A 13,495-nucleotide genomic window follows, 5' to 3' on the forward strand; every position below is an offset into this window, starting at 1 on the left:
TTTCCTTCAGTTTTCTTTCACTTTAGTTTGGTGAAAAGTATCATTCAGCATCATTTTAATATACGTTATTAACAATGTTGGTTGTTTTAAGTTCCCTCTGTGGTTCCCTGTTGTTTTTTTAACCATTGTCCTTACATATATGTTGAATTGAACTGAATTGGATTGGATTGGATTAGATTGAATTGAACCAATAATGCTTGGTTTTCTTGAGGTCTTACTCTCAAATTAACCCTGCAGCTTGTTAATACATTGGGTATTTGATAAAGAAATTACTGCTGAAGCAATTAGTCGATCAAGCAATCAATAAAACATTTTTGATAATCAATTTATGGTTGAAGTAATTATATTTTACTCATTTTGATTGAATATCTTTGGCTTTTAGACTGTTAAGACAAAAACAAGAAGATGTCATCTAACAATTTTTGCACAAAATCTGTAACGCTATAAATTTGATGTTGAATCTGCATTGTCTCTCTCTTCCCTTCAGCCCAGCCAGTGCTGTATTGGTGCTCCAGAAACATATCAGTGTGGAGTAACATTTCCTTCAACCTTGCTGTGCTCATGAACCTGCTGGTCTGCTTCTTCTACCCACTGGAGGGAGTGCACGGAGGTCAGTCACACACGAGTAGACACATGAGAGTGAGAACAGACTTTTTTTTTTTTTAACCGAGCACGGTCCCTGCTTACATCCTGTTTCTAATATCACTGTTGAGATCTCACTTCACATATCCAGTGGCTCAATCATTTTAAATTGAGGGTTATTTTACCCTTTTTACTGTGAAGTGGATATTAGTTCTGGTGAAGCTGCCTGCCTCTTTCATACATAAGACACATTTGCTGCATATTTATGTTGTATTGACACAGCGTCATATATAGAGGCATATTTGTATTCACTGCACTGTTTTTGTGTTGTTCAAACAAAGGCTATGCTCAGTGATGCAAAACAGGAAGGACGGAAGTTTGCTTACATATTTTTTTCTACTCCAAACTGCTCCTATTACATGTTACAGACTGTACTGACATGGCATGTTGAATAGATAAAGGAGAAAGATAAAAGGGATCTCCTACAATAATAGACTATATTCAGTTTATAGCCCTAATTGCTATACACAGCAATAAAGCCTCTATATACAACCACAGATTAGGAAGAAGTGGAAAGCCCCGACTCATTGCCATATTATGTCACCCGTTTTAGCTTGTATCTACTTCATATTTTGTTTTACATCCTACTCTGATATAAGAAACTATCTGGACAGGCGTGTCACATGGTGCAGCCACCCACAGATATAGAAGATCTGACTCGCCATCAGTATTGACCCGCTGATCTTCTTTTACCGCAATGTTCTGATCTGCTGACTTCTAATCACTTGACCAGGATTAGGAGCAGGACCTGAAAGGGCCATTACCTTTGTTTAAGACACACCCACACACACACACAGACTAACCACAACCCATTGTTTCAAAGCATATTTGACTTTCAGTACTATGGAGACCACAATAAATACAGGAGTGTCCTGTGTCATTTAGTGTCACATGAACAAAGCTTGTAGGACAAAGTTATACACATTATGTCAGGTGATCAAAAAAAAAATCATACGTTATGTTTTACACTTCAAACATGGTAATTTATTCCACTGCCAAATCCTCAGGGATGTTTTTCTATTTGCTATTATTCTGTCAGTGGGTTCAGTTTTCCATTGGAATCTCTTCTGAATCTTTGCTAATCTTAATTACCATTTCTATTTGCATATATTAAAAAATGAACAAAGAATATGACGATAAGAATGCAAATTTAATCTCCATGCATCTTATATCAGTTCTTTTACATCTTCAAAAAAAAAACTGAACGAACACATTTGTGCACTTCTGTAGGTTTGCATACATCTTTTTAAATCTCTGGGTTACAGAACAAAATCATTTTGTAGTGAATTTAAAAAAAAAAATGTATGGAGTGCTAACAGAGCAGAACAATTAACACCAAAGACATCTGTTGTATAATTCATGCAATCATAGTTTCAACTTTATGGCAAGAAACTGAGTTCACAACATGAGTAAGACCTGACTGTATTTCTCCTCTGTACTGGTACTTGGTCTGTTTGCAAGACATCATCACGTGAGACTCCAGCATACCTTTGGCCTGCTTTAACGGGCACTTTTATGGCTTTGGGCCTCTTCCTTTTCTCTTACTCACACTCGCATACACACAGTGTGCCTGCTTTCCCTCCACTCTCCTCCCGCCTTTGCTTGGGGCTTTAGAATGAGGGTTATAAGAGCACGAGATCTGGGTCAGTGTGTTCTGCCTGCATACATGACTGACTGCCTATTCATGAATAGCTTTGGTTAGAACCACATATTCAAAACACATGCTCACACTCACACAGGGCATGCTTGCAGCCTCCTCAACTCAAAATGTTATAGATGTTTGCACACAATCATCAAGTGTAAGGTAGGTACATAGTTTGTGAGTGCACGTAAGCGCCCTTTCTTTCAGTGTGCCACATCACTGGAGCTGTGTGTTGCTCCCTGCTCGCTCCTCATGAATCTTTCAGCGGAGGTATTTTTAGAGATGGCTGTTATGTAAGTGGCACCTGTCATGTGATCTCCACAGGGACTGGGAGGGAGAGAAATCTAGAGGAAGGGAAGGAGGCAAGGAGACAGAAAAAGGGAGGAGGAGAGGAAGTAGGGGAGGAGAGGAGGGCTCTCTTATCCGCAGTACTCCCCTTCTGCTTTCTAATCCACTGCAGCTCTCTCTGTTATTTTAATCCTTGCTGTTCTGCCCCATTTCCCCTTTTTTTGTCCTCCACCCTCTCCATTTTCGACCTTTCTAACAGAAATACATTCATTTGTTTTTCTTTTTTCCTTTTCTGCGTTCTCTGAGGTTGATCTGTGACCAGTACTTACAAGCATACACATGTCACTCCTGTGTTTTAAGAAAGGGGGGGCAGTTACAGAGGCAGCAGGTTGGGTGTAGCCTTGTTTTTAGGTTGGTCAAACCTGGTCCAGGGTTTTAGCTTGAGTGACACGTTGCTACATGAAACCCCTGACTAGGACACTAATCCTGGATTTACCCCAGATCAAGGGAAGCATCAGGTAGGTGCTCACCAAATCTTAGTGCACACACACACGCGCACACACACACACACACACACACACGCACACGCACACACACGCACACGCACACGCACACACACACACACACACACACACACACATATATACAAAAAAGTATATCATACACTTTTGGGTGTTATGTAACTGGCTCTCTTTGAGTTCAAAGTCTCACTAATGAAGGCCCGAGGCCTGCCTGAGAGGCAGAACTTAGTAGAAGCCAGTTAAAAATCTGTTGATCTGAACAAGGCCTAGTTTAAACTGAAAACTGCACTCTCATCCTCCAAACATGATTCTTTAATATTCCACATATGGAAAATTCGCTATTTAACAGGGTTGTCAAATTCTGCAGTTATATACTTCATAGCTTAATACAGTTGATTTTCTGATGCATATGTGTACGTTCATGTATCTTCTGCAGTTATGCTGGATCCCCACCTGTCTGCACTGCTGTGGATGGGAGTCTTGGCAACGCTGGTCATCGTTGTCATCATGCCCCAACCACTGGGCATCCGTGCCCTCGTCATCATCACCATCCTGCGTCTCATCTTCTCTGTTGGTCTGGAGCCCACCCTCTTCCTTCTGGGTGCCTTCAATGTGAGTATTCTGCCTTTAAAGGGTCAGTTCACCAAAATTACCACTGGTGGTATCAAGTCAAAAGCCAAGCTTTTGAGATGTCTGTCTTTGAAATGCATTTTGCAGCCACACCACAATGGAAGGAAATGGAATTTTGCAGAGCTGAAACAATTAATTTATCCAAAGAAAAGTAATGAAACCAAATTAAAATAACTGTTTTGATAATCAATTAATCATCATCAGTCATTTTTAGATCAAAAATACCAATCATTCTCTTAATTTTCTATTCTTTACATTTTGGTTTTGGACTTTTATCTGAAGATGTCCCCTTGGGTTCTGACAACTTGCGAGGGGCCTTTTCTTCTTCTTTTTTGACATTTAATGGACATAAGTAACGAATCAAGAATGAAAATAAGTCACAACCCAAGAATTGTGTTTGTGGTGCTCAAATTTATACATATAGAAGTTCTAGAGTAGAGTGTTTTTCTAGAAACAATGTCCCTGTTTCTCTGGAAAATCTTAGTTAATAGACTTAGTTTGGAAAGTTTTTATTGGAACAGTTTTCTACAGAGGAGTTGGTCCCAATGAAAACAGCTGACAATGTGTGACCACTTAAAATGAAATTAATTTACCTCCATTGTTTCAGGGTAGAGGCAGAAATCTGAGAGATGAATATCTCAAAACCTGAACCATTTTACGTCAAAACTATCTGCATGACTAGATTACATAATTTTGGGTGAACTGACCTGTCTTGTCTTTCCTGTGTGTGTGTGTGTGTGTGTGTGTGTGTGTGTGTGTGTGTGTGTGTGTGTGTGTGTGTGTGTGTGTCTGTGTGTATGTGTGTGTGTATGTGTGTATGTGTGTATGTGTGTATGTGTGTATGTGTGTGTGTGTGTGTGTCAGTAAGTAATTTTCCCCAGAGAAATGCTATAAACACACCACTACTATTTTACCATTCACACCACTGTATGTACTTTCAAGTACTGAGAAATATCTCCACCGTGCTAGTTCCAGTTCTTCTTTCAACTCTCACTCACTCTGCCAGGCCAGAGCCCAGTCTGCCTGTGGTATTGCCCCCTGGCCCTCTCTGGCTGTGTTATGGGGTGTGAAGTGCGTCACTGGACCCTAGAGAGCGTGACACCACCCCTGCACTCGCCAGGGATTTTCTAGATGTTCTTAAACACGTATACACACACACAAAATAAAGTTGTGCACACAAATCTGTCATCTCTCCCCTCATTTGCTATGTTTACATGTACCTAAGTGGGTTATTGAGAGAGATCAGGTTAAGGCAGGAAACACGTTACCATGGACTTTAATTAACTGGAATCTAAAATGTAGTTTACATGCAGCTGGTCAATAGTTCAATGTCTCCCTGACCAAGTTTGTTTTTTTGCTTTGCAGATGTGGGAATTTTCAAAATAGGTCGAACTTCAGTTTAATTTAGTGTCAGTTTCTTTTTTACTGAGACTTTAGACTGATTATTTCAAATAAACCCACTGTTGTCACAGTGATACTTTCCCTGCCCTCAGTGTTTATCATGCACATGTACTCTTGTAAAAATCCAGTTAGAAACTGGGCGTATACAAGACCATGAAGTCAGGTAACCGGGTTTCTGGTAATCCCTTTGCCTGGTTTCTCATTTACGTGACATTCAAGAAACAATTCACTGCAGGAAAGCCAACAATAACCAGCTTACTTACGTGGATGTAAACACACTCATTGGGTCCTCACTTAGCTTAAAAGCCTCCCAGACCATGCTGCTGTCAACATCTTCTGTCTGACCTACATTTTTCAATATTAAAATGATGAATGGTTGATTATCTTGAATTCTTATTATTAAGAACAATTGACTTTATCTTCCAGGTCTGTAATAAAATCATCTTCATGATAAGTTTCGTGGGGAACCGAGGAACCTTCACACGCGGCTACAAAGCCATGGTGTTGGACTTTGAGTTCCTTTACCACCTCATTTACCTCATCATCTGCTGTATGGGAGTGTTTGTCCACGTCTTTTTCTACAGTCTTCTGGTGAGAAAAACACACACCCTGTGCATACACTCATACTGAGAATGCATGCTTTAACACCTTTACAACCACACTTACTCAAACCTGCTTTGACTTGGTGAAGAGAGGCAGGTGAAACCATTAAGTAATATGAAAGCAAGAGGTTTTTAGTAAAACCGTGTGTAAAATATTTCGTTTCTCTCTGAATGTAACCTCAGCTTTCCTTCATGGTGCACTCAAGGACATTTCCTTCTTGCATGCCAGATTTTGCCTTATTTGGTGCTGTAACAGTGTTGCTGTTGTTGTTGTTGTTGTTGTTGTTGTTGTTTGGGTGTTACGTGTTGTGTGCCAGGGCCTCAGGTCTGCTTTATAACGTGTCAGACTGAATAAGTCAGTATTTAGAGATGTTTTCCATTCACGCTGGCCCGAGCAGCTCCACTGCAGATGCAGCACAACATATTTCCATATTTTGTAGCCTGAATAACAAGATGCTGAAAACGTAATAAGTAATTCACCTAATTCATTTCAGACAGATACAATTGTGGATACAGCGCAGGAGAAAAAAAGTATATAGCCACATTGTGCAAGGAAATCTAATCCAATATAATCCATGTTTGCTTCTTGCCACTGGTGCATTCTTGTATTACTTCACCCTGCAACAAATACTGGTCACACTATATGTAGAACATGGCAATATGCAACCCTAAATTAATGCACTGTATGTTTCTGATTTTGCCTTTTGAGAGATATTAAGGCACTTGAGGCACTACAATGAATCTATTGCAACATATTTTTCCCTTAGTTTTGTAACTTGTGCTTTGCCTCTGTAGCTGTTCGACCTTGTATACAGAGAAGAGACCTTGCTGAATGTGATCAAGAGTGTAACTCGTAATGGACGCTCCATTGTGCTCACCGCTGTGCTGGCTCTCATCCTGGTCTACTTGTTCTCTATCGTTGGCTACATTTTCTTCAAAGACGACTTTATCCTGGAGGTGGATCATATCCCCAACACAACCCTGAGTGAGGACTGGCTCCTGTCATTTGTCATTTTTTTCCAAACAGCCTTAAAAAGAACACATTGTAGGTTTTCATTTAGAAAAGCCAAGAAAACTTACGCACTATCCCTTCGTACTTCCTAGAAAATGGAGCCAGCCTGGCCAGCGAGTTTCTGTCTGCAGGAATGTGTCAGGGAGGGATTGATGAGAACTGCACCACAGGAGCCCTGCAGGAAGGTAATGCATACTGCAACACTGGGGTTTACATGGGATAAGCTTGAGAAATGTGTCTTCAGATGAACATTTTAAACCAGTCTATAAACAATATTTGAATGTTCAGTGTTCTTGTGTGGATTTTTGGTCATGAATTAAAAATCATTGTAAAGTGGTAACAAATAATTCAATTTATAATATGGTTAATTTCAGCTGTGAGTTTAGAAAATGCAAAGAATTGGTGGAGCCTGGGTTAAAATGCTCTCTGAGCTCTCTGAGCTGACCTTGGCGTAAAGAGCGTACTTTGGACATTTAATTTATTTCCAAACAAACGTATTTATTAAGGAAATCAAGGTTTGATTGCATATATCTGCTGACAGTGGTTATAATATGCAAAACAAAGGCAGTAACTGTTAAAATGGAAATGAGGCCTTTTTAGTAAAAGGATTTGAAAAAGAAATCTTGCAAATAATGAGAGGTTGTGTTAAATTTTGCAACTACAAGATTGCATATGGCTGGAGGGCGTGATCAGAGCAGAAGTTTAATCAAGTTTCTAAACAAGTTGCGAGATTTGAAGATTGAGAGCAAATACAAATAAAAACCCAGAAAGGGGTTCATTAGGAAGGATTTATGGTGACGTCCTCGGCCTGGTCAGACCACAATAAGTGAAAAGAAAAACCGTGTGATGTTTTTGCAGATATTGTGCACTGCTTTCTTGTGCTTTGCAGTTACCCACTAATTCACATTTTAATTCATGTGGCTCAGCTGTGTCAATTTCACATGACTGTAACAATTTACATGTGACCTCCTTGACCCTCATGTGATACCAGCACATTAACTCCCAAAAAGGTTTAAGTGCCTGTGACTTTGAGACTAAAATGGAAAATACAGCTACCATTGACTCAGTAATGTTTTTGTTCTGTTTTTCTTTATGATCCAAAACATTGTCAGAGATATGACCCATAAACTGGCCCAGTTAATTCAGTCAAAACAGAATAGCGCCAGTTTCATTCTTTCAGCCATCAGCCCAGACATAAGAACTATAAAAAAAAGATTTGGCCAATGATGAACACAGTTAGCAAGGCGATCGTGATATGTTGATCCCTGTCCATCATGTGACTGGGTCAGAGGTCCATAAATTCATAATTCATAAATGTGTTTCCTTTTTAACTGCTGCAGTGACTTATAAACTTCATCTAATGGATACATTATTCAGAAATGTTGACAGAAATTTTTTTTTCTGTCTGACTCAAGTTCCACAAAAGCTGTTGTTACATTCCAGCTAAACAAAAAGACTCTTGCTTTGACTAACCACATTCACACTGTGAACCAAAACATGTAAAAAAGGTTTCAACAGATATCAAGTTCTGCAAATAAGCCAAGGATGTTTATGACCAAATAGCAGATGATACCTTATATTTATACAGTGACTACAAGGCTATCAAATCCTGCTCTAACACAGATTACTATTAGTTGTTTACAATTAGAGAAAATATTTCATAATAAGATAACAATCCACTTGGATTGTTTGTTGTGATAAGTCAATTGATTAAATACTGTATATGAACATTATTATTACATCTGAACGTAATGTCGAATATCATAATGTAATTAATGCATCATGAATATGGTTGCTTATGAAAGTTTAATGGCACATAAAATATAGTGTGTGTCAGTCTTTAATATGCATTCCTCTAAGTGACATTAGTGCTACACAATAACTACAATAATCACTTAATGTTCTCACCTTTGATTTTACTTTTCATACTTTGGATTTGAGTTTCTGAAGAGGTACTCTAATTAGCATGTCATGCTATTCAGATTGCTACGTGTAAATGTACCTGCATAATCTTTTTTGGGTAACATGGGTTAGTTTAATACTCATTATGATGTTACATGAACTAAAAAATCTAGGTCTTACTCGTCCTGATTACCTGGTCATGCCAGTTTTATAAAGCCATATCTTGTAATTAACGTTCTCTACTGCCACAGTTTAAATATGCTGAGTTTATGAGTGGTCTGTAAACAAATACACACCTGCTTATAAACAAATCACACTTTTTGCAGCCTTTTGTAGCCTCTTAAATCATTTGACCAAAGCTTCTATTTCCTCAGATTTGGTTGATGACAGTGAGGAGGACAGCAACATGGAGCGGACGTGCGACTCTCTACTGATGTGCATTGTCACTGTTCTGAGTCATGGCTTGAGGAGTGGAGGGGGTGTAGGGGATGTTCTCCGCAAGCCTTCCAAAGAGGTACATGCAGCTCTGACTAGGCCTCTGACGGTACCGTGTGTGTGCGTGCGTGCGTGTGTGTGTGTGTGTGTGTGTGTGTGTGTGTGTGTGTGTGTGTGTGTGTGTGTGTGTGTGTGTGTGTGTGTGTGTGTGTGTGTGTGTGTGTGTGTGTGTGTGTGTGTGTGTGTGTGTGTGTGTGTGTGTGTGTGTGATACCCACAGCTGCAGTATGGGTCATGTGAGCTGGCCGTGAGCCCATCCTGCACTGAACTTGTTTTTATTTCAAAAGCAGTGAGGTTTCACAATGTTTCCATACAGCTGTACTGCCTCCTCCTTGTGTGAGAATTAAACCTTAAAATAGATTTCCACTGAATTCAGGCTCAACCGCTAATGATGTCAAAAGAGGATGTGAATATCTGCCTCACGTATTTACAACACAATGCAACTTGAAAGGTCTTGCTGGCTGCTCAGGTCAACTAAAGAAGTGTTATAGCAGTCAGCCATAAAATCACATGGTTGGCAGTGTGGCTCAGGGCACTGTTGTTTGTACTAAATACGTGTGAGTGCGATTGTGTGACTGCATCAGGTTGTTGACCACTGCAGGGTATTTCCCTTATGTTGAATGCATCCAGGGACAAGCTCACCCTGTGACTTTAAAGAGGATTAACTAAAAATGGAAAAATTAAAGTGCACTGACAGTGTGTAGTCACTGAAATCTGTTGGCTAATGCTATAAAATATATAATAAAATGTATCCTCTGTGTTACAAAAGTAGGTCCTTTTTAAACTGTTCCCAATGTACAGAAGCAGGCGGCAACAGGTTGACCTGACGGCTTTCTGCTGTCTCAGTTACTGTAGCATCTGGCAGGTTTCACCTGTGGTCTTGTGTTTCCATTTACATCAATGATGACGAAGCTAACCTCGTTTTAAACCCATCATCGCCAAAACATGTTTACATAAAGACTTGCCCTTTGGGTCATACATTTAAATGGGACAGTCTTTCTGCATTTGTCCTCTGTGATACAGATTCTTCTTAAATTTACTCTTAATCATACACTATTATTATAATTTTCAGTCATTACCTCTAAACGGGCACTGGCAGCGCTTTACAGAGGTTGCTGTTGTAAACCTTTAGGTTGATCCTGCTCTACATTTAACCCTGTTTCCCATTCCCTTCCCAGGAGCCACTGTTTGCAGCCAGAGTGATATATGACCTGCTGTTCTTCTTCATGGTCATCATCATTGTCCTCAACCTCATCTTTGGTGTCATCATCGACACCTTTGCTGACCTGAGGAGTGAAAAACAGAAGAAAGAAGAAGTCCTGAAGACCACGTGCTTCATCTGTGGTAAGACTCCTAGGCTAATCCACTAGTGATTAAATTATTTAGTCAATCAGCAGAAAATGTATTTCACAATTTTAATAATGGATAAATAGTTTTAAAGAAAGAGAACCAGCTTATATGTAGGTTCCAGCTCTTTTTTCTGCAAGCACTGGCAGCATTTGTGTTTTTTAACTGTTGTTCAGACAAAATGGAAGACAACAACTTTGGCTAAAAGCTATACTATTCACTATATAGGCAAGGCAGGTAATCAATCAATACGGAGAATGAAATATTTAGATGCAACTCTTAAAGTTGACTACATTGCATGTTACCTCAGACATGCAAATATTTACTGGTTATGTGTAACTTTGAACTTTTATCTTATGTGGTACAGCCATCTCTGCCAGAAATTCAGTAGCTTGTGTCAGAATATATCTTATAGCTAAGGATATTGTCACGGGACTCAAATCTCTAACTTTGCACAGACAGGATTACTTCTCTAATCATGCCTGTGCTCTGCTGTTGTAAAGGCTCTGTGTTTCAAACACTGTGCGTCATTAGTACTCTTCCACAGTCCACCTTATGCCACTTGGTCAATTCCCAAATTCCCCTCTCAGAATGTATGGTTTCTTTTTGTGTTTTTGTGGTTTCTGGTAAGTATGCTTCTAAAGGTGTATGCAGTTTGTTGCGGTCCCCCCTCCTCTCTTCCTCCCCCCTTTTTCACTTCGCTGTCGTTCCAAAGAAGGCTGAGTCATGAGAACTTCCTGCCACTGCTCTCCTCGCCTCCATAATTCATGTCTGTCTCACACGCACACACATTTTCTCCCACTCAGACATAAACACACACACGCACTCAAACTTAATTTTCATACCATATGTTTTGTGCAACTTCCCTGATTACCCATACTCCGTCCCTCTGTGTAGCATCATCTGCATTTCCTTATATGTACATCACATGTGTGAGTGCCTAAATAAGTACATGCTACTGAGTGTGTGTGTGGGTGTGAGTGTTTGTGTGTGTGTGTGACTGTACAGTATGTGTGTGTTTAAGCCGAGCAGTACATTCAGTATGTGAGCATGTGTGTGCCTGCGTATGTTGGGTCAGGCAGGCGGGACAAGTGGTAAGCATATGGAACGAGAACAGTATTATGTCACCCAGGCAGCCATCAGCTCTGACTCACTCATGTTAGAGAAGGCCAGGCCACAGGGGGAGCTGCCGTCTCTATGGTTTCCAGAAGGACCGCGAGGGAACTTGAGATGCAGAGATTAGGAGCCGACCTCCACAGGCTTAAGTGGCTCTCCATCCTCCAGCTTGGTTTTATAATCCCATCGATCTCTCTCTCTCCATTTTATATTAGTTTTTAGATCATTGGGTCTGTAGTCAATGATTGACTTACGTTGTGAGCTTCCTATGCAGGTTGGCTGGTTTTTACCTGTAGCTGAAATTATTTTTGTTCAAGGAGGGTCAACCTCACAACCACACTCTCCATCTTGTAAAGGAAAAAGGGACTTGTTGACTGAATATCTTAAAGGTTCTCACAAGGACACTCTAGATTAACATAAATTAAATAATTAAATACATAAATGATAAACATATCATTACTGAGAATTGCTCCCAAAACCAGTTGGTTTAGTTTTTATTCTTTTGTCCTATAACATGAGGACAAACATACAACATAACAGTCCCTGCTTGTTTAAATGTAGACCACCATTTTTTAGGGCTGTAATCAATACCATTATCGCACAGCCAGAAGCTCTTTTTATCATTTATATACAATTGAAAGATGTGTGTATGTTGTAACCACTTTTAGGGAAGGTTTCAAAAGCAACCAGTAGTTTTTACTTCTGTTTAAAGAAGAATATGTGTTAATTCAAAAATCTATGTTGTAAATGAGAGAAGAAATGTTGTAAATGAGGGGGGAAAAAAAGGCAGAAACGCAAGTGAGACTGACATTTGCATTTATATGTCGCAAGACACTGGAGTTGCTTCAATCCACCTGACAAGGTGACTGATTTCATGTGTGAATGAAATTCCCTGTAGTCTGCTGTACAGTATTGCTAAAAGCTATGAAGTGAAACATTAATCATACTTAGAAAATGATCTATAATGATATTGCCCTATTCTTTACATTTGACTTTGAAGATGTGAAGCAAACATAAAAATCTAATAAAAATTAAAACCAACTCCTCAGTAGCACAAAATAAGAGAATGAAATGTGGGCTGTTAAATATCAGGTCTCTTTCTTCAAAAGCTGTTCTAGTGAATGAATTAATATCAGATTATGATATTGATTTACTTTGTCTTACTGAGACCTGGTTGTCCCACGAGGAGTATGTTAGCCTAAATGAATCCACCCCCCCCAGTCATATTAATACTCACATTCCTCGAGGCACAGGCCGAGGAGGTGGAGTAGCAGCTATATATGATTCGAGCGTTTTAATGGACCCTAAACCTAAACTAAATTATAATTCATTTGAAAGCCTTGTTCTTAGTCTTTCTCACCCAAACTGGAAAACACTGCAGCCAGTTCTATTTGTTATAGTGTACCGCGCTCCTGGACCGTACTCTGATTTTATATCTGAATTTTCAGAGTTTCTATCAAGCTTAGTCCTTAAATCAGATAAAGTAATTATTGTAGGTGATTTTAATATTCATGTGGATGTTGACAATGACAGCCTTAGTAATGCATTTATATCATTAATAGACTCAATTGGCTTCTGTCAGAGTGTAAATAAACCAACTCATTGTTTTAATCACACTCTTGACCTTGTTTTATCATATGGCATTGATATTGAACATTTAATAGTCTTCCCACATAATCCTTTCCTATCTGACCATTATTTAGTAACTTTTGAATTCATACTATTAGATTATAAGCCATTAGGCAAAACTTCCTACAGCAGATGTTTATCTGACAGTGCTGTAGCTAAATTTAAGGAGGAGATTCCTTCAGTGTTTAATTCAATGCCATGTCTGAATTTAACAGAGTCCTATAACAACTTTAGTCCCTCTGAAATTGATAATCTTGTCGATAGTGCTA

At 39.3% G+C, this 13,495-nt stretch overlaps 1 protein-coding gene across 6 annotated transcripts in view; it reads left to right on the plus strand.

The window, feature by feature from the left end:
- Positions 1 to 13,495, plus strand: part of LOC127371503 (inositol 1,4,5-trisphosphate receptor type 1) — a 77,018-nt gene that overhangs the window by 57,221 nt on the left and 6,302 nt on the right. For all 6 annotated transcript variants that reach the window (XM_051414336.1, XM_051414337.1, XM_051414339.1 and 3 more), the window contains 7 exons: positions 488 to 610; positions 3,530 to 3,705; positions 5,551 to 5,715; positions 6,522 to 6,711; positions 6,831 to 6,923; positions 9,015 to 9,154; positions 10,313 to 10,478. In XM_051414336.1, the coding sequence (XP_051270296.1) occupies positions 488 to 610; positions 3,530 to 3,705; positions 5,551 to 5,715; positions 6,522 to 6,711; positions 6,831 to 6,923; positions 9,015 to 9,154; positions 10,313 to 10,478 (1,053 nt within the window). The remainder of the gene's footprint in view (positions 1 to 487; positions 611 to 3,529; positions 3,706 to 5,550; positions 5,716 to 6,521; positions 6,712 to 6,830; positions 6,924 to 9,014; positions 9,155 to 10,312; positions 10,479 to 13,495) is intronic.

This window comes from Dicentrarchus labrax, unplaced genomic scaffold (genome assembly GCF_905237075.1).
Source record: "Dicentrarchus labrax unplaced genomic scaffold, dlabrax2021, whole genome shotgun sequence".
Taxonomy (NCBI): Eukaryota; Metazoa; Chordata; class Actinopteri; family Moronidae; genus Dicentrarchus; species Dicentrarchus labrax.